Below are 25862 nucleotides of genomic sequence, written 5' to 3' on the forward strand. Positions count from 1 at the left end.
TTAATTTCAATGCAGACAACGTGCAGTAGAATATCTGGTGCCTCAAGACAAGTAGGAATCTGGCGGTTTCTTACCTTTTCAAAGTTTTTCAATACAAGTTCATACACCAGGTTTGCACTTGGCGGGATGTTCAATTTTGAGTTTCCGGATTCACCAAATCCATACCTATATGAACAACACTAGGTCAGAGACGTATTCAAAAGAATCACCAAATGCCATAATCTGTGATTCTATTCATAAATAATCCTTACTCCTTATGTCTCACCCAGTCACTCATCCCCAGGATGTTTTTAAATGTAAACCATTGATTCCTTATTACAACTTACAGACCTAAGGATTCTACCTTCTTCTCTTCAATAGGACTAATAAGTCCCATTTCAATTTAGCAACCCCTTTCAAATCAATCACCATCAAGGCATTCAACTTCCATTCTTCAAGCAGTGCATTAGCTGAATTACCTGGGTCTTCTCAATTCCATTTGATGAAGTGTAAATTTATTTATTGCAATTCTTCAACATCAGTTTCTCAAGAATATGACATTTCATGACCAGCACCTTTTGGAAATGGTGGCTCTTGACTTCCCATTTTGCTACCAGTATTTTTTTAGTGTGTATGTCTCTCCAATTTGCTGAACTTTTGGTTACAGCTTTAGTTTCTTCAATTCTGGATATTGCAAAACAAATCCCTGTTCTCAGCCATCCTGCTGCTTTACAAAAATAGATTTGACAAAACCGTCCATCCAAAGAACAAAGAAATGTACAGCACAGGAACAGGCCCTTCGGCCCTCCAAGCCCGTGCCGACCATGCTGCCCGACTAAACTACAATCTTCTACACTTCCTGGGTCCGTATCCTTCTATTCCCATCCTATTCATATATTTGTCAAGATGCCCCTTAAATGTCCCTATCGTCCCTGCTTCCACTCCCTCCTCCGATCGCAAGTTCCAGGCACCCACTACCCTCTGCGTAAAAAACTTGCCTCGTACATCTACTCTAAACCTTGCCCCTCTCACCTTAAACCTATGCCCCCTAGTAATTGACCCCTCTACCCTGGGGAAAAGCCTCTGACTATCCACTCTGTCTATGCCCCTCATAATTTTGTATACCTCTATCAGGTCTCCCCTCAACCTCCTTCGTTCCAGTGAGAACAAACCGAGTTTATTCAACCGCTCCTCATAGCTAATGCCCTCCATACCAGGCAACATTCTGGTAAATCTCTTCTGCACCCTCTCTAAAGCCTCCACATCCTTCTGGTAGTGTGGCGACCAGAATTGAACACTATACTCCAAGTGTGGCCTAACTAAGGTTCTATACAGCTGCAACATGACTTGCCAATTCTTATACTCAATGCCCCGGCCAATGAAGGCAAGCATGCCGTATGCCTTCTTGACTACCTTCTCCACCTGTGTTGCCCCTTTCAATGACCTGTGGACCTGTACTCCTAGATCTCTTTGACTTTCAATACTCTTGAGGGTTCTACCATTCACTGTATATTCCCTACCTGCATTAGGCCTTCCTCACATTTGTCCGGATTAAACTCCATCTGCCATCTCTCCGCCCAAGTCTCCAGACAATCTAAATCCTGCTGTATCCTCCGACAGTCCTCATCGCTATCCGCAATTCCACCAACCTTTGTGTCGTCTGCAAACTTACTAATCAGACCAGTTACATTTTCCTACAAACAGCAAAGGTCCCAGCACTGATCCCTGTGGAACACCACTGGTCACAGCTCTCCAATTAGAAAAGCATCCCTCCATTGCTACTCTCTGCCTTCTGTGGCCTAGCCAGTTCTGTATCCACCTTGCCAGCTCACCCCTGATCCAGTGTGACTTCACCTTTTGTACTAGTCTACCATGAGGGACCTTGTCAAAGGCCTTACTGAAGTCCATAGAGACAACATCTACAGCCCTACCTGCATCAATCATCTTAGTGACCTCCTCGAAAAACTCTATCAAGTTAGTGAGACACGACCTCCCCTTCACAAAACCATGCTGCCTCTCATTAATACGTCCATTTGCTTCCAAATGGGAGTAGATCCTGTCTCGAAGAATTCTCTCCAGTAATTTCCCTACCACTGAAGTAAGGCTCACCGGCCTGTAGTTCCCGGGATTATCCTTGCTACCCTTCTTAAACAGAGGAACAACATTGGCTATTCTCCAGTCCTCCCATGACAACAATTTTTATATTAAAACCATTGTGCACAGTTGTATGCCCTGGGCCATTTTGAATCAAGTTCAATTCTCAAATGGAACTCTTGTTCATTGTTTTTTGTTCAGTTTGGGTTCGGCCAGGTCTACTCAGCTCCAAACCTCATTACAGCCTTTGTCCAAACATGGACAAATGAGCAAAACTCAAGAGGGGAGGGCGATGTTGCATCCCTGGTGCCAGGGCCAAGGATATCACAGAGTGGCTGCAGGACATTCTTCTGGGGGTTGGGGGGTGTGAATAACAGAGGTCATGGTTCACATTGGTACCCATGTAGGTGGGTATCAGAATTTAGGGAGCAAGGCAGAAATTGATCTCTGATTATTCCCAGCGCCACAAGAGTATAGAAATTGGAGGATAAGACAGCTGAATGCGTGGCTGGAAAGATGGTGCAGGATGGGGAGGGGGAAGTTACTTAATAGTACCAAGTAACCACAGCCACCTTCCTTTGTACGAGGTAAGACACCAGACACTAAGGGTTTCCCCTGATACCCGCTAACTTTACTTTACTCAGCTTTCTTGATGCCACTCTGGTACCCTTAACAAGGGCAGTAGTTCGTACAGTTATTACATCTGTAATACTGAACTAGCACTCCAAAAACCTGGACTAATGATCCAGAGCTTAGATCCCACCATGGGGATTTACAATCAGTTCATTAAATGAATTTCAAATTAAAATTTTTATACCAGCAATGGTGATCATGAAGCTCCTGTTGATGCCGTCTGATTCACTAACGTCCTTTAGGGGAGGAAATCTGCTGTCCTTAGCCAGTCTGGCTTCCATATGTCTTCCCTACTGTGGTTGACTCTTATCTGTTCTCTAAAAGGCCTTGCAATCCAGTTAGCTTTATAAAACCACATGAATAAAACTGATGGACCACCCTGTATCGTCAATGATACTGCACATGACACAGGCACACCCTAGCTCAGTCAACCCTGCAAAATCATCCTCAGTTACATCTGGAAATTTGTGCCAAAATTAATAGAACTGCCATGCAACAACCTGACATGGCCTGCTCCTGAATGATACCTTACAGCCGATGTCCCAGACTCCTCCGTCACCATTCCTGAATTTGATCTATTACACTGGCAAACCCATGACTAGGTGGTGGCAAAACAGGAAGGAGTGGACCTGCAAGAACCAAACAATGACTTTGTGCCCCATGAGATCAGGCCAAGGATGGACACCCTGTTGATGGACCACCAATAGTCCTCCCCCAGTTGATGAATCATGCCCCCACATTGAACACCACTTGAAAGAATTAATGGAGGTAGCAAGTGAACAGAATATAGTCATTAGTAAAATTGCTCAACAGTACTACTATTGTTGGCCAAGTACTGAAGGGCACAGTTGTCAGATGGGGCCTGCAGCAGGTAATGAGCGAACAAACACAAAGGGGAAAATCGAATTAGGCCTCATTATCAACAATTCACCCGTTGCAGATACATCGGTCAATGACAGTATGGGTGAAAGTGGTCACTGTACAGTATTTATGGTGACAACATTTTTGCTTCACACTGGAGGACACTTTCCACTGTGATACGTACTACGGTGCTAAATGGGATTTATTCAGAATAGGTCTAGCAGCTTCAAACTGGGCATCCATGAGGCGCTGTGGGTCATCAGCAGAATTGTATTGCATCATGTGTAAACTCATGGCCTGGAACACCCCCTGGTATGGAGGGCATTAGCTATGAGGAGCAGTTGAATAAACTCGGTTTGTTCTCACTGGAACGAAGGAGGTTGAGGGGCGACCTGATAGAGATCTACAAAATTACGAGGGGCATAGACAGAGTGGATAGTCAGAGGCTTTTCCCCGGGGTAGAGGGGTCAATTACTAGGGGGCATAGGTTTAAGGTGAGAGGGGCAAGGTTTAGAGTAGATGTACGAGGCAAGTTTTTTACGCAGAGGGTAGTGGGTGCCTGGAACTCGCTACCGGAGGAGGTGGTGGAAGTAGGGACGATAGTGACATTTAAGGGGCATCTTGACAAATACATGAATAGGATGGGAATAGAGGGATACGGACCCATGAAGTGTAGAAGATTGTAGTTTAGTCGGGCAGCATGGTCGGCACAGGCTTGGAGGGCCGAAGGGCCTGTTCCTGTGCTGTACATTTCTTTGTTCTTTGTTTTGTCAACCATTGCCATCAAGTCAAGGGATCAACCCTGCTTGCACAATAGCTTATGATGGAGAAGAAAAGAAAAATGGATTTATACATGTAAATATTGGACTTTACAAAGAAAAACCTGGCACGTGATTGAACAGAGAGGCTTCTCGAACAAGATCTTGAGACTTGTGATCTGAATCTCACCCTCACTGGGCAAAATCCAGATTTACATATTTAAGTGACCAGTTTGCCTCACTTCAATATGTCTGCATCCGATGCTCCCGAAGCTTGGGCTCAAACGCCTGTACCTCGGAGAATTTGCGGTGGCCCCATTTAGTACTGATCCAAACAAACATGGACCAGGTGCAACGGCACCTGGATGGTGTTGGAGGCCCAGAGTGGTCAGGTTCTGGGCAGGTTGGTACCCTGGCACTGCTACCCGATATTCCTGGCACTACCAGGGTGCCTGGGCAGCACAATGTGAAGGTTGTCCGTGCTAAGGATCGAGCCCTGGGGTGCCCTGCCCTTATGAGATGGGGCTCAAGGACCCCTAATATAGGTACGTTGTGGCGGTTGAGGGGTGGGAGATCAGGGCTTCAATTAAATATGGCACACCAATCTCTTCCTGCACTGACGAATTGAGCTCAACAGCGCTGTAAATGAAGGCAAGTGCTGCCTCGATGAGACCAAAAAAAAAGGTGCCGTCAGGGGCTGCACGTTGGCGCAGTGGTTATCATTGCTGCCTACGATGCTGAGAACCCGGATTCGTTCCCAGCCCCGAGTCACTGTCAATGAGGAGTTTGCACATTACCTCAGTGTGTGTGGCTCTCACCCCACAACCCAAAAGATGTACAGGTTACGTGGATTGGCCAAATTGGGAAAAAATAATTGGGTACTGTAATTTTTAGTGCCGTTTAATAGTGAGGTAGTTATCGGTGCTGTAGGCACCGAGAAACATCATGCTAAATGAGCCCATAATGGGACTCTCACACAGCCGAGTTTTATTTTTTTTTAAATGGACCTCAAAAGACAGCTGAGAATGCAAAGCTAGACAGTGACAGGAATGGCTGCAGAGTTTTTAATAAAATTAATTTGATGGGATATGGGCATTGCTGGCTAGTCCAGTGTTTATTACCCTGCCCTAGGTGCAGTCTCTGAGGTACATGTGCACCCACTGCGCTATTCGGGGGGAAATTACAGGATTTTGACCAGGCGGAAATGAAGGAACGGCAATTTATTTCCAAGTCAGGATGGAGAACCTTGAGGTTGTGGATTTCCCAAGTATCTGCTGCGCCCCTCTTTCTCTAAAGAACAATAGAAGCAAGTTCTCCCTGTGGTTCCAGACAAGGTAATTGTAAAATAATCCAAAAACAGATTATTTCTGGTAAAGACAAAATAACATAATGGCTATCTCATCCACGAACATTCAAAATACTCTTGACGGTAGAGGTCGATCAACCAATAGATCACATCTGGAAAAAGAACTGAAATCTCTCTACCAAACCACAGAACACCTGAAGAATCAACTATTCACCAGAATATAATTATACTGAAATCAATCCGAATGGAAGCAATGCACATTATCTGCTCCTCGTAACTCCAGGACTGTTCTGGATAACTTTTATTTATATTTACTTACAGTTGGACCAAATTATTACTTCTAATCTGCATGAATGTAGATGCTTGTGTTTTACCATTTTTCCTTGCCTTTTTAGATACTTGCTCTATCTTAACTCAAGAAAATCTGGATAAATTGGTTCCTTTTGAAACATAACTACTGGGTCTGGGAAAGGTATCCAAGAGAAAGGGAACCTTGTTAGATTAAATCTTTGTTCCTACCAGCAGAGGGTGGGTTGAATAAAGACCAGGGGCGAAATTCTCCCGAAACGGCGCGATGTCCGCCGACTGGCGCCCAAAACTGCACCAATCAGACGGGCATCACGCCACCCCAAAGGTGCAGAATGCTCCGCATCTTTGGGGGCCGAGCCCCAACATTGAGGGGCTAGGCCGACGCCGGAGGAATTTCCGCCCCGCCAGCTGGCGGAAACGGCCTTTGTTGCCCCGCCAGCTGGCGCGGAAATGACATGTTGGGGCGGCGCATGCGCGGGAGCGTCAGCTGAAAGTTTCCCGCATGCGCAGTGGAGGGAGTCTCTTCCGCCTCCGCCATGGTGGAGACCGCGGCGGAGGCGGAAGGGAAAGAGTGCCTCCACGGCAGAGGCCCACCCGCGGATCGGTGGGCCCCGATCGCGGGCCAGGCCACCATGGGGGTACCCCCCGGGGCCAGATCGCCCCGCGCCCCCCCCCCCCCAGGACCCCAGAGCCCGCCCACGCCGCCTTGTCCCACCGTTCAAAAGGTGGTTTAATCCACACCGGCGGGACAGGCAATTTATCGGCGGGACTTCGGCCCATACGGGCCGGAGAATCCAGGGGGGGGGGGGGGGGGGCAACTGGCGCGGCCAGATTCCTGCCCCCGCCGAAATCCGGTACCGGAGACTTCGGCAACCGACGGGGGCGGGATTCACGGCAGCCCCCGGCGATTCTCCAACCCGGCCGGGGGGGGTCCGAGAATGACGCCCATGGAGCCAGTCATACCTCCTCACCTGGGTTGATAACAATTTTGGGGTGGTTATCCCAGTGACAAATCGAAGGGTTTCATATGGATCAACAACTTTGGGGGAATTTCACCTGGGGCTGGTCATAACAAATAGCATGCATGAGGCACACCTAAAAATGAAGTGCCGACCCGGCATGCTATAAGACTACATGCATGCTAAACATGGGAAGCAGCATGAAATCCCACAACCAAAGCTCTACTCTCCTGCCACATCCAGTTATGAATGGTGGGGAACAATTAAGCTTCTAACAAGAGGGTGAGTCTCCACCAACATTCTCAATGATGTACCTGGCAAAGTGGAAAATTGCCTAGGTACATCCGGTTCACAAAACAGCAGGACAAATCCATTCTGCCCAGCTGCCGCTTCAGTCTACTCTCAATCATTAGCAAAGTAATGGAAGGTGTATCAATAATACTACCTAGCAGAACTGACTCACCGGTGGGTTAATTTGTGTTCCATCCAGGGCCACTATTTAGTGATACTAATTGTAGACACATGGTCCATACCCTTGCTAATTCCTCATAAGCAGCAAATATATTATTCTGCACATTTTTTCATCTTCCTGCACCTTTAGATCATTAAAAATTACTCACCAAACTGTCTCCTACTTGTCTTCTCAGGAAACTATTCCCTTCAGTGTTCCATTCTACCTGCTTTCAACAGGGTTTTAAAAACACACCTGGGACCACCTATTATTTATTGGTTCACCTAGTCTTCTCTCCTATCTCTTTCAAACCTAGAGAGGCCAACAATCTTCACCCTTCATCTGCATTGCCCAATAAAAATGCTTGGCTACTGTTTTAGACAGGAGTGAATAAGTGATCTCTAAAGGCGCTATATTTAAACTTACTTTGGTTTTAGCGATATAATAGCCTCTTCTCCTTTTTCCATTTCTTGTAATGCCTTCTCAATTCCTGGAGGAACGTTGTGTTCTTCACCGTCGCCAATGATAAATGACACATCTCGACTGTCAAAGGTTGTACCCTGATATTTTCCTTCCAAATGGACTGAAATAAAGAGAAGGGAATGGTTTAAAGGAATATCATCTGCGTATACCTACACTCAGTTTTCTGCAGCAAACAGCTGCCTTGATTCAAGCACACTCCATTTCATTCACGTGGTCTGTACTCAAATGGGGAAATTGAATGGCTGTCCTTTCTTTTTAAGTCTGAGTTCTGAGTGAACTAGCAAATAAAACATTGCTAGTTTCTTGTTTTTTTTTTTTAAAATCTACCGACATCGACTGGACAATGTTGCATTGCTTGATCATCTAACCATCTAATAAAAATGTTGTATATTACAATGGCTTGGATTTTCCACAAAGCGGCAATCATTGTTGGTCTGCCACTCCGCTTCTACTCCTTGATTTCCGGTGGCAGCCACGACATTTTAAAAATTGCAAACAATTGAACAGTGGTTCTATTTGTGTTCCAAATATATTTTTACAAACTATTTGGATGAAATTGTGCTGCATGACAAGAGCTGCAAAAAGTAAATAAGAAAATTGCAAAGGATGTCATAAAATTTTTACCAAATAGAGAAAGCAGGCTAAAGGGAACTGTGGCTATATTAGAGTCAACAGTTGACAAAACTATAATGGATAACAGGGAAATGGTAGTCTATTTAAATCACTTTGCAATTTGTAGGAAGAGAACAAAATACCAGTGGTAACTGGGAACCAAAAACAAATTGTATTTTACAGTACTTTAATGTAATAAAATACTGCTTCATCGAGCATTGCAAACAACTGACACCAAGTCAAATCGGAGATTAGGGCAGATGACCAAAACTGACCCAGATGTAGGTTTTAGTGTCCTAAAAAGAACAAAGCGAGGTAGAGAAGTGTAGCAAAGGAATTCCAGAGTTTAGGGCAAAAGCAGGTGTCCTGTAATAGAGATTCTTCTGATGACAATGTCAAGTGCCTCATGGAACTGGTCTTTTGTCTCTGCAGTGGAACACAGTGTGGGGTTAACTTGCCCCATGACATATTTAGACATTAGTCTGCTTTTGGGCTCCACCCCAGGTATTTTTTCAGTGTTCACTCCCTTGGCCTTCATAATGCATGTATTGGGACCAAACCTCCTGTGAAGCTTTAATCTATGTCAAACAGGTCAATGTGAGGCATCTAATATGAGGGTGAAGAGGGTTAGCAGATTTCCTGCTTCTATGCTGATTTGCTTCTCATTTTCAGCCTATATATAGTGTTGCAAGTCTCTCCTTGTCAGGACACAGCAAGTGCCACTGGCAAATCCTCAGCTTGCGGTAACACAGAAACTAGAGTTCCTCCCAGCCCGTAGCTAAAGCTTTTGTCATAGAAAAGATCTAGAATAAGCTAGAATTTAGGCTTTTCCCCCAGGTTTAAAATATCACAAGACTGCAGCCACTGAAATGGGAGACGAGGAGTTGACATGTTAATGAATTAACCAGCCTTATTGTTGTGCACACCATGAGGAATATTAATCAATTTAACCTATTAAAGGGAACTGCAACCATTATGGTGGCAATAATTCGAAACTCAACCTTGCATATTTTCAGCAGGTATGCGTCAGGAAACGGACCAAAAAAAATCCATGAACAGGGAAGGAGTTTAAGATATTTTTCAGAAGAGGGGTAAATGTTAGGCAGTCAGCCATCTTTTTAAAATAAGCAGCTGAAGTCCATACATGGGCCTGGAGCTGGGAGCTAAGTTACAGAAGGTCAGTTTCAACAGTGCAGAGTTGCCTAGAAGGGAAGATAATATCAAAAATAATGAAGTCAGCCCACTAATAGGACTAAGTACATGGCTACTTAGTAGCCAAGTGAAAATCAAGTGAAATCTGTAAAACTTGATTGCAACAGTTAATCTATATTTTCATTTGTTGGCTACAAAATAAAGCAGTTTAACAACTCATATCTGGTCTTGTCTTTCTGTACCAGCAGAACCACGGAAAGTGCATAACATTCAGTTCATATCATAAGCTGCTCTTGCGTAGATATTAATAGTAATAATCTTTTATTGTCATGAGTATGAAGTTACTGTGAAAAGCACTTGTCGCCACATTCCGGCACCAGTTTGGGCAAGCTGGTACGGGAATTGAACCCGCGCTGCTGGCCTTGTTCTGCATTACAAACCAGCTGTCTAGTCCACTGAGCTAAACCAGCCCTAAGTCATACAACACTGAACACATTAAGTTTACTGGAATACACATTATTGCATTTGGTCTGAGAATATCTCTGGCAAAACCAAAACTTAAGAGGATTACAGAACAGAGCAGAGTCTCTCTTAAGTAAACATTGGGGCAGCACGGTAGCATAGTGGTCAGTACTATGGCTTTACAGCACCAGGGTCTCAGGTTCGATTCGCGCTTGGGTCACTGTCTGTGCAGAGTCTGCACGTTCTCCTCGTGCCTGCGTTGGTTTCCTCCCCCAGTCCAAAGATGTGCAGGTTAGGTGGATTGGCCATGATAAATTGCCCTTAGGTTAGATGGGGTTGCTGGGTTACAGGGATTGGGTGGAGGTGTGGGCTTAAGTAGGGTGCTCTTGCCAAGACTCGATGGGCTGAATGGCCTCCTTCTGCACTGTAAATTCTACGATTATTAAAAACATTAATCGGGAATACTTCTTTAAACTAAACTGTGGGAATAAGGCTAGTGGAAATACAGGTTTTATAGTAAAAGGCAACTTTAGGAGTAACAGGAAGGTCTTCTCCATCTAAAAAGACATTAGAATGAAAATTACAGTCAAAGACCAGCTGGGGCACCAATCCTATTACATATTGTCCTGGTGCAAGCTAAGTAAACAATGGCCCACCTACCACCTCCGGCCATGCGCTCCTCCGGCAGAGGCACTACTTTAATTTAAGGTGAAAGAAATTCTAGAAAATTCACCTGACCCCTGAAACTGAGCAAACAAGTTGCAGGAGGCCCAGGAATGGGTGATACCGCCCCCAGTTCTGAATGCTGTGATGCCACTCAGTTAGGCCTTGCCCAAATTCATTTTTGAATGTTTGTAGCAAATCAATACACACTGCAGAGATGATGACATTTCTCCCTCCCCCACTACAGACATCAAGTGAATTCGCTCAGTCTGCATTTTTTCAGATAAATATAGTTCTAGCACAAAGCCTATCATTGTAAATAAAGGCTTCAAACTAGGCAATTACATAGCACTCCTTTGAACTTTATCAAGACTCTCAGCAATAATAATAATCATGGGCAGCACAGTGGATAGCACTGCTGCCTCACGGCGTCGAGGTCCCAGGTTCGATCCCAGCTCTGGGTCACTGCCCCTTTGGAGTTTGCACATTCCCCCCCCCCCACGTTTGCGTGGGTTTCGCTCCCACAACCCAGAGATGTGCAGGGTAGGCAGATTGGCCACTCTAAAATGTCCCTTAATTGGAAAAAATGAATTGGGTACTCTAAATTTATATTTTTAAAAAATAATAATAATCGTTAGTGTCACAAGTAGGCTTACAGTAACACTGCAATGAAGATACTGCAAAAATCCCCTAGTCGGCATACTTCGGCGCCTGCCCGGGTACAATGAGGGAGAATTCAGAATGTCCAATTCAACTAACAAGCACGTCTTTCAGGGCTCGTGGAAGGAACCGGAGGAAACCACAGACACGGGGAGAACATGCAGACTCCGCACAGACAGTGACCCAAGCCGGGAATCGAACCCGGGTCCCTGGCGCTGTGAGGCAACACTGTGCTACCGTGCCACGCTCTCTATCCATACCTTGTGTTACGATACCAGTTGGTGTTATGACTGGACGGGAAGATTCCAGAATGGAACCCTGACTCAAAAGACCGTAACTGTTATTTTTCTTTCAGAAAACATGGATGAACAGTCACAGTAATTCTAATTAGCTTTAACAACAAAACACTAAACATGAAAAGTTTGACTTATAATACAATACTCCTTCACTCCACTTATCTTCAAAATGTACACAGATCGCTCTTGGCAAAAAGAAAAACACAGGTTACAAAATATATCTTCTGCTACATTTTCAGTAAACATACAGTCCCTGTAACCCACCAGGCTAACTGTGGTCAGACATTCCACTTTGAAACCAAGTGGCAGATGCAACCCAATCGAACAGTTTGTCTGGAATAGGTCATATGATCCTGGCTGTTGTAGAATAATTCAACGTGTAATAGAATCTGGTGTTTTGTCAGGCAGTCAATGAAAGCACACAGTGCTAACACTACTTTCAGGGGCCAACACTCACAATTCAGGGTCAGAAGCACTGACAGTGTTCCTGGTTCACATAGGAAGGAGTGAGGAATGGTGAAATTTCAACACAACGGCGATTTTAAGATTGAGGCCTTGCTGCACTGGTGGCCAATGTAAGTGGCCACCAGATTGATGAACGAACAGGACTTGTTGCGAGTTAAGATATGTGCAGCAGAGTTGTAGATGAGCTCATATTCACAGGAGGGTGAAAGATGGGATACTGACCAAGGCAACACTGGAATAGTCACTTCCCACAATAAAATATAAACGTACTGAAGGGCAGCATGGTGGTGCAGTGGTTAGCACTGCTGCCTCACAGCACGGAGGACCCGAATTCGATCCCGGGTCACTGTCTGTGTGAAGTTTGCACATTCTTCTCGTGCCTGTGTGTGTCTCACCCCACAAACCCAAAGATGTGGAGCTTAGGTAGATTGGCCATGCTAAATTGCCCCTTAAATTAAGAAAAATGAATTGGGTACTTTAAATTGAAAAAAAATATCTGTACTGTAACATATTGTGGTAAGACCAACCCCAGTTTCTCAAGTCTCTCTGTATAACTGGGGGTTTTACCATTCAAATAAATTCTCCAAGGACTTGATAGTCTTCCTAAAGTGTGGCGTATAGAATTGGCCACAGAGCCAACTGAAGTTTAACCAGCATTTATAAAGGTTTAAACAAATTCATTTATTTTGTACGCGATGATTCTATCAATAAAATCATGGATCCTGTGAGCTTTCCATAGAACCCCTACAGTGCAGGTGGCCATTTATCACATCGAGTCTGCACCAATCCTCCGAAAGAGCCTACTGCCCCGTTCTATCCCTGTAACCCACACATCTTTGGATTGTGGGAGGAAACAGGATCACCCGGAGAAATCCCACGCAGATACTGGGAGAACGTGCAAACTCAACACAGTCACCCAAGGCCAGAATTGAATCCAGGTCTCTGGTGCTGTGAGGCATCAGTGCTAACCACTGCACTTTCTAACAGCCATCTCCACCTTATGCCACCTTGAGGTTCGTTCATGTATACCAGCAGGTTTCCCTGACCTGTACCCATTTCCAAATTGTACCATTTTGTTCATATTGTCTCTCATTTTCCCTAGTTCCCCAACAACCTCCAGGTTCCTTACCATCTTCTCCCCACCCCCACTGAGGTCATGACTTTCATGTCCTCATCCCAAGAGTTCCAGGCCATTACTTTGTTCCATGCCTTCACTATTCCTCAGTTCTTCCTTCCACCAAATGCGGCTACACCCTAAGTTGCTAACCTTGCACCCATCCCACAATTCAACGATCTATCTTACTTAAAATTAAAAGTACGCAATTATTTTTTTCCCCAATTAAGGGGCAATATAGCGTGGCCAATCCACCTAACCTGCACATCTTTGGGTTCTGGGGGTGAGACTCATGCAGACACTGGAGAATGAGCAAACTCCACACGGACAGTGACCCTGGGCCGGGATCGTACCCGGGTTCTCGGCGCCGTGAGACAGCAGTGCTAACCACTGCACCACCATGCTGTCCTTCAAAGATTTCACTCGGCAAAAAGTGGATTGGAGGAAACATGGGTCAGACTGTTGGTTCTGGCTTGATGCATGCACAGCAACAAATGAGTGGGAGACGGTCTTCAGGCATAGCTTCTCGATCAGTACATATGTGCAGCTGGATTGCTGACATGCCTTGCAAGTGAGCTCTAAAAAAAAAAGGTAGTAGCAAGAAATTATGTGGGTAAAAAGTAGCCTCTTACTCTCAACAGATGCTCCTTCATTGGGTTTAGAGTAACTTTCTCCCTTCTTTCGGATTCGGCGAATAATTCCACCATCTTCATCCTCCGTCAGATCTTCTGCTTTGATTTCAAAAAGCTCAATCTTAAAAAGGAAGAGGAATAACGGAAATGGTGTCAAATATCACCACAGAGCACCTCACTTTCATGGAGAATTTACATCAATTCAAGATGTATTCTTTAGCTTAGACACTTCTCTACCTTGCCTGCTCCTTCTTTTGATTGCATTGGACATTACAATCAAATTCCCATCTCTAAATATTATATGGCGCTAACAAACCTTGTACAGTAATCAATCCAGTAGTAATGAGGCCAAAGCTTGTTTAAGAGTCAATATAGCACGTGGCAACTGGTTTGCTCTGTGATGAGATTGCCCTCAGCTAATCACATAATAATCATGCCTTATATGATTCAATATAATTAACAAATTCTACAAATAAATTTACAAATTAAACCAGGAAAACAGTCAAATTTCAACAATTAGCAATAAACAGGGTATAAATATTTAGATATTGATCCCTGTTGAAAGGGAAATAAAGTTACTTTTAAAAAGTAGGTACCTCAAACACGAGAATGGCATTGGGTGGAATTTTTGGTGGACTGCCTGCAGAGCCATAGGCATATTCTGGTTTACAGATGATTTGACAGACTTCGTTGATCTTCATGGTGGCCACAGCAATGTCCCATGCTTTAATAACTTGCCCTGTTCAAAGAAAGGAAAGGAAAGTTGATACTTCAGTCCCTTCGTCAAAGTGCAATGGCCTCAACAGAAAAAAATGAATCACCCTCAGTCCAAGTGGACCCTTACTCGGCAGAACAAATTTTATGTCACATGAAAATCAATATCGATGCCTTACTTGATCGGAGTCAGTGGGTTCTCCTTTTCTCCATACATTTAGTGTACCCAATTATATTTTTCCCCAATTAAGGGGCAACTTAACATGGCTAATCCACCTAACCTGCACATCTTTGGATTGTGGGGGTGAGACCCACGCAGACACTGGGAGAATGTGCAAACTCCACATGCAGTGACCCTGGGCTGTAATTGAACCCAGACCCTTGGCACTGTGAGGCAGCAGTGCTAACCACTTGGATTCTAACACTATCTACACCTTAATAAGAACACTACCAGCCTGGTAATGTCTCTGATGATGTAGAGTCCCATCTAAAATGACTCCATCTAGCTCCCAGTATTTTGAACCTACAGTACAACACGGCTGACAATTCTAAGCTAATACAAAAAGAATAATAAATATCGTTGGCACAATATGATGAGCATTTCTGTGGTAAGATTAATGGGCATTACTGGAGTAGGATTGGAGCATGATTTTCCACATGTACAGCTCGTGTTATGCCTGGGCAGTGTGCAGGAAGATTTAGTCAACATTGAACACAGTAGTACTTGGGAGTACTTAATGGGGAAGCTGAGAGGCAGATATTGTACCTGCTTATAACTCACGCGATGAAACTCGGTGGTCACAAAAGTGTTAATTCTGCAGAATCAATATCCCTTCCCTTGAAGAGTTCAAAGCTCCACCAAACTCTGCATTGCTAGGATGGTATTGCCCCATCAAGAACACCTATAATCAACTATAGTAAAGGTTAAATAAAGGATTTTCTAATAATATTGCATGCAGCCTACACCTAGTCTGCAATATATATTCTTTAGAATTACTGGCAAAAGGCAGTGAAGAATACTTAAATAACTCTCCTGCCCATTTAGAGATTTCATAACTTCTACATGGCATTCTCCTGCTTGATGAGACTTAAATCAATAATTGAGCACAATTCAAATTGTAACCAAAAACAGCAATCATAATTCAAACAGTAAGATCAGGGTTGATGTATATCCAGTGTACACAATACAGTACCTCTGAAAAGGCCGAATAGCCACTATACAAGTCTTCTCCCCTAAAATCTGAAAAGATGTTCACTAAATAAAACGAGTTATCTCCATATGTCTCTGGTGTTCATGTTGAACGGACATGTGTAAACAGGGTTTCAATTCATTTCTGGTGACATTACAGTAATGGAGCAGAAGAAGCTGAGAAAAAACCTGCCCTTTGCTGTTCTAGAGGCAGGAAAATTTAAGGAACACAATAAATCAAAAGTATCTTACCTTTGCCAAGGTCAAATGTGAAATAGTCATCTCGATCTCGACTAGAGTCAAATTTAGTTCCATCTAACAGTACCCCAGTATAGTGGACAGAGACCTTATCTCCTGTCATTGGGGTCTCATCACCAGTGCCATCCTTTTTGATCAGCTGTAAGAGGAAAGGCAGGGAAAGATTAATGGTTAAACATATTTTTAGGACTAAGGGTACAAGTCATCGAGATTATGAAAAACTAAGTTAAAGGTCACAGAAGGATTTTAACTATATCTTATGAAAATCTTTTAAGAGTATGTCTGATTACTGCTTATTTTATCATTCTCCTATTATCCTCCATCAGATCTTGTATATCACGTAGGAAGTCGCTAAGACAAAAAACTTGATTGATTTGAGCTTTACAAAGTAGGATGACAATTTTCAGGAACAGAACACGTTAGAAAAATATTAAATCAACACAGCTGTATCCAGCACTCCTAAATGCTTTAATCAGAACTCACTGTACAATTTCATTTCCATTGCTCTCATATAAATATACAATTACCAATGGCTTATGTTTAATTGCATGCAGTGGTGGGAATTAACACTGTGCCCCTAAAACTAGACATACAACAAAAGTGTGGTTATTGGGTTAGGAGGTAATGTGTAACCTGTAAATATAGTTTACAAAAGCTAGGCTCCAGTTCTATTCTTCACCAACTGACTTTTCTGGCTTAGAATAGCAATCCTTATGGAAGTACCAATTCTCGCTGAATTACAGCCGTTTTGCACGGTGGAATTTGCATCGAACTTGGTGCCCAAACTCATTTCACAAAGGATCTACACACCTATCATCAAATTGTTAAACTGGAGCCGAAAAGGACAAAGGCAGAAATAAACCAACTAATAAACCCATTTACACTGATTAAATTCTTGCACATTGAACTGTGGATGTTTTTCTCTTTCCTGTTTCTTATTTAGGTCGTTTATGTAACACAAAAAGATGATTTGGAATTACTTCCCTCACTATCTTGGGATAGGAGACTGTGCTCCCAAGACTCATAAAATCAATGAAAAAAGTGCACTGTAAATTCATCAGGATATCACCAAGCATTTCTGTGATAGTGGCCATAACTTGGTATGGTTTGAGGAGTTACGGAAAAGAGTAAAGATGGACCGGATATAAAAGGTTTTGCATTGGTGGAAGGCTGATTTTAATATGATAAGGCAGGGTCTGGCCAAAGCAGAGTGGGAGCATCTTTTTGTAGGAAAGTCTACATCAGAACAGCGAGAGTCATTCAAAAAGGAAAAGAGAGTTCATGTGGTCCAAAGAACCCCGGGTATCAAAGGATATAGGGGATTGGATGAGGAAAAAATGGAGGCTTATGGCCGCTACAGCGGCTCAAAACAATGGAAGTCCTACAAGAGTATAGAAAGTGCTAGAGGGCACGTAAAAAAGAAATTAGGAGAGTGAAAAAAAACACTGGTGGGCAAAATAAAGGAACATTCCAAGGTGTTTTGCAAGTATATTAAGAGTAAGAGGGTAAAGAGTAGTGTCCATTAGGGACCAAAGTGGTAATGTATGGGAGAGCCGGAAGACAGGTGAGGTTTCAAATGAGTTTTTTTGCATCTGTCTTCACTTTATAGAAATCAGGGTAGGGGACTGTGATATAATTGAACATATTAGTATTGAGAGGGTGGAGGTGCTAGCGGTTATAGTAGGCATAAAAGTGTATAAATCCCCAGGCCCAGGCGAGATGCATCCTATGCTGCTGTGTGAAGTAAAGGAGGAGATTGCAGGGGCTCCGGTGCTAATTTTCAAATCCTCCCTGGCCACAAGAGAGATGCCAGAAGACTGGAGGACAGCTAACATGGTACCATTATTCAAGAAGGGAAGTAGGGATAAAGCAGGTAATTACAGACCAGCGTGTCTAACATCAGTGGTAGGGAAATTATTGGAAAATAATTCTGAGGGACAGAAATAATTTCCACTGAGAGGCAAGGATTGATTGAGGATAGTCAGCATGGCTTTATCAGGCGGAGATCATGTCTAACAAATCTGATTAATGTTTCCGAGGTGACTAAGTGTGGATGAGGGCAGTGCAGTTGACGCAGTTGACATGGACTACAGTAAGGCTTTTGACAAGGTCTTGCATGGGAGACTGATCAGAGGCAAGAGCCCATGGGAATCCAGGACAATTTGGCAAATTAGATCCAAAATTAGCTAAGCGGCAGGAGGTGGTGGTCAAAGTTTGTTTTTGTGACTGGAAGTCTGCAGGGATCAGTGCTGGTCCCTTGTTCTTTGTATTTTTTATTTTATTAAGTAAATTTAGAGTACCCAATTATTTTTTCCCCCAATTAAGGGGCTATTTAGTGTGGCCAATCCACTGAAGCTGCACATCTTTGGGTTGTGGGGGTGAAACCCACGCAGACACGAGGAAACTATGCAAACTCCACACAGACCGTGACCCCTGGCCAGTATCGACCCCGGGTCCTCAGCACCATAGGCAGTAATACTAATCATTGCGCCACCGTGCCACCTGCTTGCCCTTTGTATGCATCAATGATCTAGGCATGAAAGTAGCAGGTATGATCATTAAGTTCTCAGATAACATGAAAATTGGTGGTTTGGTAAATAGTGAGAAGGAAAGCCTCAGATTACAGGATGATAGGCATGGCTGGTCAGAACAGTGGCAAATGGAATTTAGCCCTGAAAAGCATCAGTACAATAAGTCAAGGGCATGCACAATGAACTTTTGGATGTTCGGAAGTACAGAGGACCAGAGGGACCTTGGGGTGCAGTCCATAGATCCCTAAAGGTAGCAGGACAGATGGTTAAGGTGGCATATTTTTAAAAAACATTGTTCACAAGATGTGGGTGTTGCTGCCTGCACCAGCATTTATTGTCCATCCCCAAATGCCCTTGAACTGAGCTGAGCAGCTTGCTGGGCCATTTCAGAGTCAACCACATGTAGGCCAGACCAGGCAAGGACGGCAGATTTCCTTCCCTAAAGGACGTTAGTGAACCAGATGGGTTTTTACGCCAATCAACAATGGTTTCATGGTCATCATCAAACTTTTAATTGAATTCAAATTTCACCAACTGCCATGGTGGGGTTCTAACCTGGGTCTCTGGATTACTAGTACAGTGACAATACCACTACACCACTGCCTCCCCTATGGAATACTTGCCTTTATTAGCCTAAGCATGACTGAATGCAGTTCTGGTCACCACACTATAGGAAGGATGAGAGGCTGAAGGAGAACCTGATTGAGGTGTACAAAATTATGAGGACTGTAGACAGTAGATAAAAAATATACTTTCCCCCTTAGTGGAGGGGTCACTAACCAAGATTTAAGGCAAGTGGCAGATTTAGAGGGGATTTGAGGAAAAACCTTTTTCACCCAGCGGGTGGTGGGAATCTGGAACTCACTGCCCGAAAGTGTGGTAGAGGCAAAAACACTCAACATTTAAGAAGCACCTAGATGGGCACTTGAAACATCATAGCATGCAAGGTTACGGACCAAGTGTTATAAAATGGGATTGATGACTGTCGGAGACATGATGGGCCTCTTTTTGTAAGCCTCCTACGATTATAGAAATTATAGTTATGAAGAGTGACTTGAGATCACAAGATCTAAATAGAGAAAGGGTTACTGAAGCAAAGCCCATTTTTAATTAAAGGAATCTAATAAATATTGCCTTTCTTTCAATTAAGTGTAACAGAAGTGAGTAAGACTTAGGTTACAATGGATGGCTCATGTGATCACACCGGCAAAGACCAGATGAACCAAATAGCCTGATTTTATTTTATAATGTACAGTGCAGGAGGCCATTCGGCCATCGAATTTGCACTGGCTCTTGGAAAGAGCACCCTACCCAAGCCCACACCTCCACCCTATCCCCATAATCCAGTAACCCCACCCAAAACTAAGGGCAATTTTGGACACCAAGGGGCAATTTAGCATGGCCAATCCACCTAACCTGCACATCTTTGGACTGTGGGAGGAAACCCATGCACACACGGGGAGAACGTGCAGACTCCGCACAATGAACCAAGCCGGGGATCGAACCTGGGACCCTGGAGCTGTGAAGCAATTGTGCTAACCACTATGCTACCGTGCTGCCCACCTTTAGCATACAAGATCCTACAAGGGCACCTTTCCATAACAACATAATTAATTCAGGAACTCAGTATAAAGAATACAAAGGCACATGCAGCAGAAGGAAGAATGAAGTTCTTAATTTCAAAACTAAAACGTAGGGAGATAACAATGAAAGGATGTCAGGACTGTGTCAGCTCGTCCCAATTTACGAGGTCCCCTCCCTCCCTCAACTGTCAATATATAGAAGATTTCCTACAGCAGAAAGAGGCCATTCAGGCTGTACCAACCCTCGGAAAGAGCACACCACCCACGCCCCCGTCCTATTCTCATAACCCCCACCTAACCTGCTTATCGTTGGGCTGTGGGAGGAAACTGGAGCGCACACACAAGGTAACGTTAATCTGGTATAATCCAGTTTTCACCTTTCGTTTGTTAAGTTTCAAAATCCACACTGTGCTCAAAATATGCTAAGCTTCATCAACCATGTGCGCAGTTTAGCACTGCTGCCTCACAGCACCGAGGACCCAGGTTCGATCCGGGCCCACTGAGTGGAATTTGCTCATTCTTCCCGTGTGTGGATCTCGCCCCCACAACCGAAAGATGTGCAGGGTAGGCAAATTAGCCACGCTAAATTGGCCCTTAATTGGAAAAAAAAAGAATTGGGTACTTTTAATTTAAAAAAAAAGCTTCATCAATCGCATTCGGAAAACCCTTTCAGCCTGAAGCGAGGCAGAACGAGCTGGACGGTAAAAACCCTTTTCAACAAGAACCCAGAGAGTCAAACAGGGGAGGGGGAAGGAGTGAGATAATATGCTGAGGACCCACATTAATTCGGCGGTGCTTGTATTATGGGGGCACGGTGGGCGTTTGTTCAGACAGGAAGGAGCCTGGCTGCCATTTGGCCCGCCCAGCAACCACGCCGCGGGGAAACGGGAGCGCAAGGCGGGCCAACATCGGGACGAGGCAGCCGATTCCGAACGGCGGAATCAACCATTTCGGAAACGCCAGGCGAAATTGGCCGCAAAACAACAGCTCACGCTCCCCCCCCCCCGGCACCTCGTGTGTCCGGGCGACACGCAGCTGGATAGCCTGCTGCTGTCCGCCGTTTTCCAAAAATAACCTGACCCAAATACAAATTTGGCCAGAGTGGGTAAGGATTTCCGAGTGAACACGGATTTCACCCGGTTTCGGGGGGGCTGCTGCTGATTCCGGCTCTTACCTTTAGAACTCCTCCATCTTTCTTGGGGCTGATATCGTCCCCCTCGATCGGGAACTGCTGCTCGCTCTTCTCATCTCCGGCAGTCATTCTTCCGCTCCAAACACTTTGTTTTCACAAAAGAAAGGTGTATTTTTTTTTTTTTTGTTGTTGTTGTTTGTTTGGGGCGCGGGGACCGGCGGCTGCAACACGCCCGATGTCTGCCGTTTGGCGAGTGTGATAATGGGAGGCGGGCCACAGAACTTTCCAGAGAGGAGGGAGGAAAGAAAGCCGCGCCAGCCCCGCCCGCCGCCAGCCCCGCCCACCGGCCCGCCCGCCGCCAGCCCCGCCCGCCGCCAGCCCGGCCCACCCGCCGCCAGCCCCGCCCACCGGCCCGCCCGCCGCCAGCCCCGCCCGCCGCCAGCACGTGGCTCTCCTCTGGCTCCAGAAGATTCTCCACTGCGGATTCCGCCGCTGCCCGCTGTCGTTTACCTGTATGGCCCGGAGCTTGACCAGTTCATTTTTAAACTCCAGCCAACCTGGCTCGAACTACAAAACCAACCTACACCGTGCTCCTCAATAAAAACAGTGCTTGGAAATATTCGGCAGGTCTTGTCAGGCCGCTTTCTCCCTCCCCCTCTTTTAATCTCGGCATTGATGAGTTCTCTCCACCCAAGTTAAGGTGCCTATTACTATCTTGTAAAGGACGGGACCAAATTGTGCAACGGTAGGTACTGCTGTCTGTAAATGATCAGACACTTTGACCAAGTTTGTTAGTGAAATATTTTAATCCGGTGTACTTTTTTGAGAGATGAACAAAGGTCAGACACAGGTTCACAATTCAACCCAAGTTTATTTTCAGACCAGATAAATTCCCCCCCCCCCCCCCCCCCCCAAATTATCCCACCTTGAATATGCCCAGTGTGGTGAATGTATTGCTGCTACAATTCACCACTATTGTATTAGAACATTACAGCGCAGTACAGGCCCTTCGGCCCTCGATGTTGCGCTGACCTGTGAAACCACTCTAAAGCCCATCCACACTATTCCCTTATCGTCCATATGTCTATCCAATGACCATTTGAATACCCAATAGTGTATGGCGAGTCCACTACTGTTGCAGGCAGGGCATTCCACACCCTTACTACTCTGAGTAAAGAACCTACCTCTGACGTCTGTCTTATATCTATCTCCCCTCAATTTAAAGCTATGTCCCCTCATGCTAGACATCACCATCCGAGGAAAAAGGCTCTCACTGTCCACCCTATCCAATCCTCTGAGCATCTTGTATGCCTCACTTAAGTCACCTCTTAACCTTCTTGTATTGTATTATGTTGATGCCCTTGTGGGCTCTGCCTGTGGCTCCACCCCCTCGGGGGTGGTATATAGATGTGTAGCCTGTAGGTGGCACTCAGTACAGAGCAGTCGCAGGCAGGCACAGATCTAGCTTATTAAAACCACTGTTCACTTCTACTAATCATCATGTGAATTGATGGTCGCATCAATTTAATAAGCTAAGATATCGCAATGGAAGCCACCCTCAAACCTGATCGACTGGAACTCGACCCACAGGCAGCTGAAGCAAAAGGAATCTTTTCACACTGGATCCGCTGCTTTGAGACGTACCTCGCCGCCTCCTCACCCGCCATCACCGAGGCACAGAAACTGAGTCTCCTCCCCGCCCGGGAGAGCCACAGAATCTCTGTAATAATCGAAGACACGACCACATACGCAGACGCGGTCGCGATCCTGAAAAGACATTACGTGAGGCCGGTGAACGAAGTGTTTGCGCGGCATCTCCTCACCACACGTCGTCAACGCCCCGGGGAATCGCTGGAGGAATATCTACGCGACCTGAGGGTACTCGCTCGAAACTGCAACTACAAGGACGTCACGGCCTCGCAGCACATGGAACTTGACATCCGGGACACCGATGTGGCTGGAGTCCGGTCCAACTATGTCAGACCTGACCCTGAAGATGGCGCTGAACTATGCTCGAAAACGGTGCCCTCTACCTCGAAGAGACGGCAAAACTATCCACCTCATTAGAGGTAGCCTTCCAGAGCCTAAATGCTTTCCCCTCCGACCACGCAATTTCCTCGTGGGCACCGGAGGCGCGACCATCACCCGACCCGAGGGTGGCCCAGGCCTGTGCTGCGCGGCTGTCCTCCCAACCCGGGGGGCTGCCTTGCTATTTCTGTGGTCAGAACCAGCACCCCAGGCAGCGTTGCCCAGCTTGGAACGCGACCTGAAGCGACTGCGTCAAGAAAGGACATTTTGCCAAAGTCTGCTTGGCCCGACTCAAAGTTCCAAAATCACAGGCCCGACTCACAAGCCCGCAGACTCTGCAGCGTGCGTGCCTGCCGATAACTCCGCCTTCTGACGCGTCATCCGTCTCGTGCTACCTGTGGGGGCCACCATCTTTAACCCTACCCGACACGTGCGACTCATGGGGGCCGCCATCTTGGCCACCATCTTCAATGACACCCGACCGGTGCGACCGACGGGGGCCGCCATCTTCAACGCCGCCCGACACGTGCGACCGATGGGGGCCGCCATCTTGGGACCACCCCGCTACCACCGACCACGCTGGCTACCCGCAGCTTGGCGCTGTCATTCTCGACCAGTCACGGCCTAAGCACCTCAAGAACTCCATGATGACCGTCCGGGTCGATGGGCACAAAACGCCCTGTCTGTTTGACTCTGGGAGCACGGAGAGCTTCATCCAACTGAACACGGACTCTATGTCCTCCCCCATCTCTGTGCTCCTCTCTTGTTAGGACTGGATTTCCAGTGCAACCTCCGAAGCCTGATCCTGAAGTTCGGCAGACCCATACCTCCTCTCATCGTATGTAGCCTCGTGACCCTTAAGGTCGCCCCTCCCTCGCTCTTCGCGAACCTCACCTACGACTGTCAACCCGTTGCTACCAGGAGCAGGTGGTACAGTGCCCAGGACAGGACTTTTATCAAATCGGCCGTCCAGCGGCTCTTGAGGGAGGGGATCATCGAGGCCAAGTGGTGGTCGTCAGGACCGGGAAAAAGAACCGGATGGTTGTAGACTACAGCCAGACCATAAAGCGTTTCACGCAACCCGATGCGTACCCCTTCCCCGCATAGCGATCATGGTTAATCAGATTGCACACTACCGGGTTTTCTCCACGGTAGATCTGAAGTCCGCATACCACCAGCTTCCGATTCGCCCGGAAGACCGCCACTGCACTGCCTGTGAGGTAGACGGCGCCTCTTCCACCTCCTCACGGTCCCCTTCGGCATCACCAATGGGGTTTCGGTATTCCAAAGAACTATGAACCGACTGGTTGACCAGTACGGGCTGCGGGCCACGATCCCGTACTTGGATAATGTCACTATCTGCAGCCATGATCAGCAGGACCACGACGCTAACCTTCAGAAGTTACTCCAAACCACCCAAGCCCTCAATCTCACCTACAACAAGGAGAAATGCGTTTTCCGCACAACCTGACTAGCCATCCTCGTCTATGTTGTGGAAAACGGAGTCCTAGGGCCTGACCCCGACTGCATGCGCCCCCCTCCTGCAACTTCCTATTCCCCACTGCCCCAAGGCCCTGAAAAGATGCCTGGGATTCTTTTCATATTATGCCCAGTGAGTCCCCAACTATGCGGACAAAGCCACCATCTTTCCCCTGACGACTGAGGCCTGGCTGGCCTTCAGCCGCATCAAGGCAGACATTACCAAGGCCGCGATGCACGCTGTGGACAAGTCCATCCCCTTCCAGGTGGAGAGCGACGCGGCGGATGTCGCCCTGGCCGCTACCCTTAACCAGGCAGGCAGGCCCGTGGCCGCCTTTTCCCGTACCCTCAACGCCTCCGAGATTCGACACTCCTCTGTCGAAAAGGAAGCTCAAGCCATTGTGGAAGCTGTGCGGCATTGGAGGCATTACCTGGCCTGTAGGACGTTCACCCTCGTCACCGACCAACAATCAGTCTTTATGTTCAACAACACATAGCGGGGCAAGATCAAGAATGATAAAATCGTGAGGTGGAGAATCGAACTCTCCACCCATAATTACGATATCATGTATCGTCCTGGGAAGCTCAATGAGCCCCCAGATGCCCTGTCCCGTGGCACATGCGCCAGCGCACAAGATGACCGACTTCAGGCCATCCACAATGACCTCTGTCACCGGGGTTCACCCGGCTTCGCCACTTCATCAAGTCCCGCAACCTGCCCTACTCCACCGTGTCATGACCAGGGACTGCGAAGTCTGCGCGGAGTGCAAGCTGCACTTCTATCGGCCAGACAAGGCCCACCTGGTGAAGGCAACCCGCCCCTTTGAGCGCCTCAGCGTCGATTTCAAAGGGCCCCTCCCCTCCACTGACCGCAACGTGTATTTTCTCAACGTCGTTGACGAATACTCCCATTTCCCCTTTGCCATCCCATGCCCCGACATCACCGCGGCCACTGTCATTAAGGCCCTGCACAGCATCTTCACCCTGTTCGGTTTCCCCACTTGCGTCCACAGTGACCGGGGCTCCTCGTTTATGAGCGATGAGCTGCGACAGTATCTA

At 46.2% G+C, this 25862-nt stretch overlaps 2 protein-coding genes across 3 annotated transcripts in view; one reads left to right on the forward strand and one right to left on the reverse strand.

Moving 5' to 3' along the window:
* Positions 1-21581, reverse strand: part of LOC140396278 (peptidyl-prolyl cis-trans isomerase FKBP4-like) — a 47328-nt gene extending 25747 nt beyond the window's left edge. The window contains exons 1-6 of one of the 2 annotated variants that reach the window (XM_072484674.1): positions 21339-21581; positions 16045-16189; positions 14486-14628; positions 13890-14010; positions 7777-7933; positions 75-165 (exon numbers count right to left, since the gene is read on the reverse strand). In XM_072484674.1, the coding sequence (XP_072340775.1) occupies positions 75-165; positions 7777-7933; positions 13890-14010; positions 14486-14628; positions 16045-16189; positions 21339-21425 (744 nt within the window). In that variant the 5' untranslated portion in view covers positions 21426-21581. The remainder of the gene's footprint in view (positions 1-74; positions 166-7776; positions 7934-13889; positions 14011-14485; positions 14629-16044; positions 16190-21338) is intronic. The other variant, XM_072484673.1, reaches the window with a different exon arrangement.
* A 224-nt stretch (positions 21582-21805) lies between these two features.
* Positions 21806-25862, forward strand: part of itfg2 (integrin alpha FG-GAP repeat containing 2) — a 156906-nt gene continuing 152849 nt past the window's right edge. Inside the window, exon 1 of the mRNA XM_072484676.1 lies at positions 21806-22041. The gene's annotated coding sequence lies outside the window, so the exon portion shown is untranslated. The remainder of the gene's footprint in view (positions 22042-25862) is intronic.

This window comes from Scyliorhinus torazame, chromosome 19 (genome assembly GCF_047496885.1).
Source record: "Scyliorhinus torazame isolate Kashiwa2021f chromosome 19, sScyTor2.1, whole genome shotgun sequence".
Classification (NCBI taxonomy): Eukaryota; Metazoa; Chordata; class Chondrichthyes; order Carcharhiniformes; family Scyliorhinidae; genus Scyliorhinus; species Scyliorhinus torazame.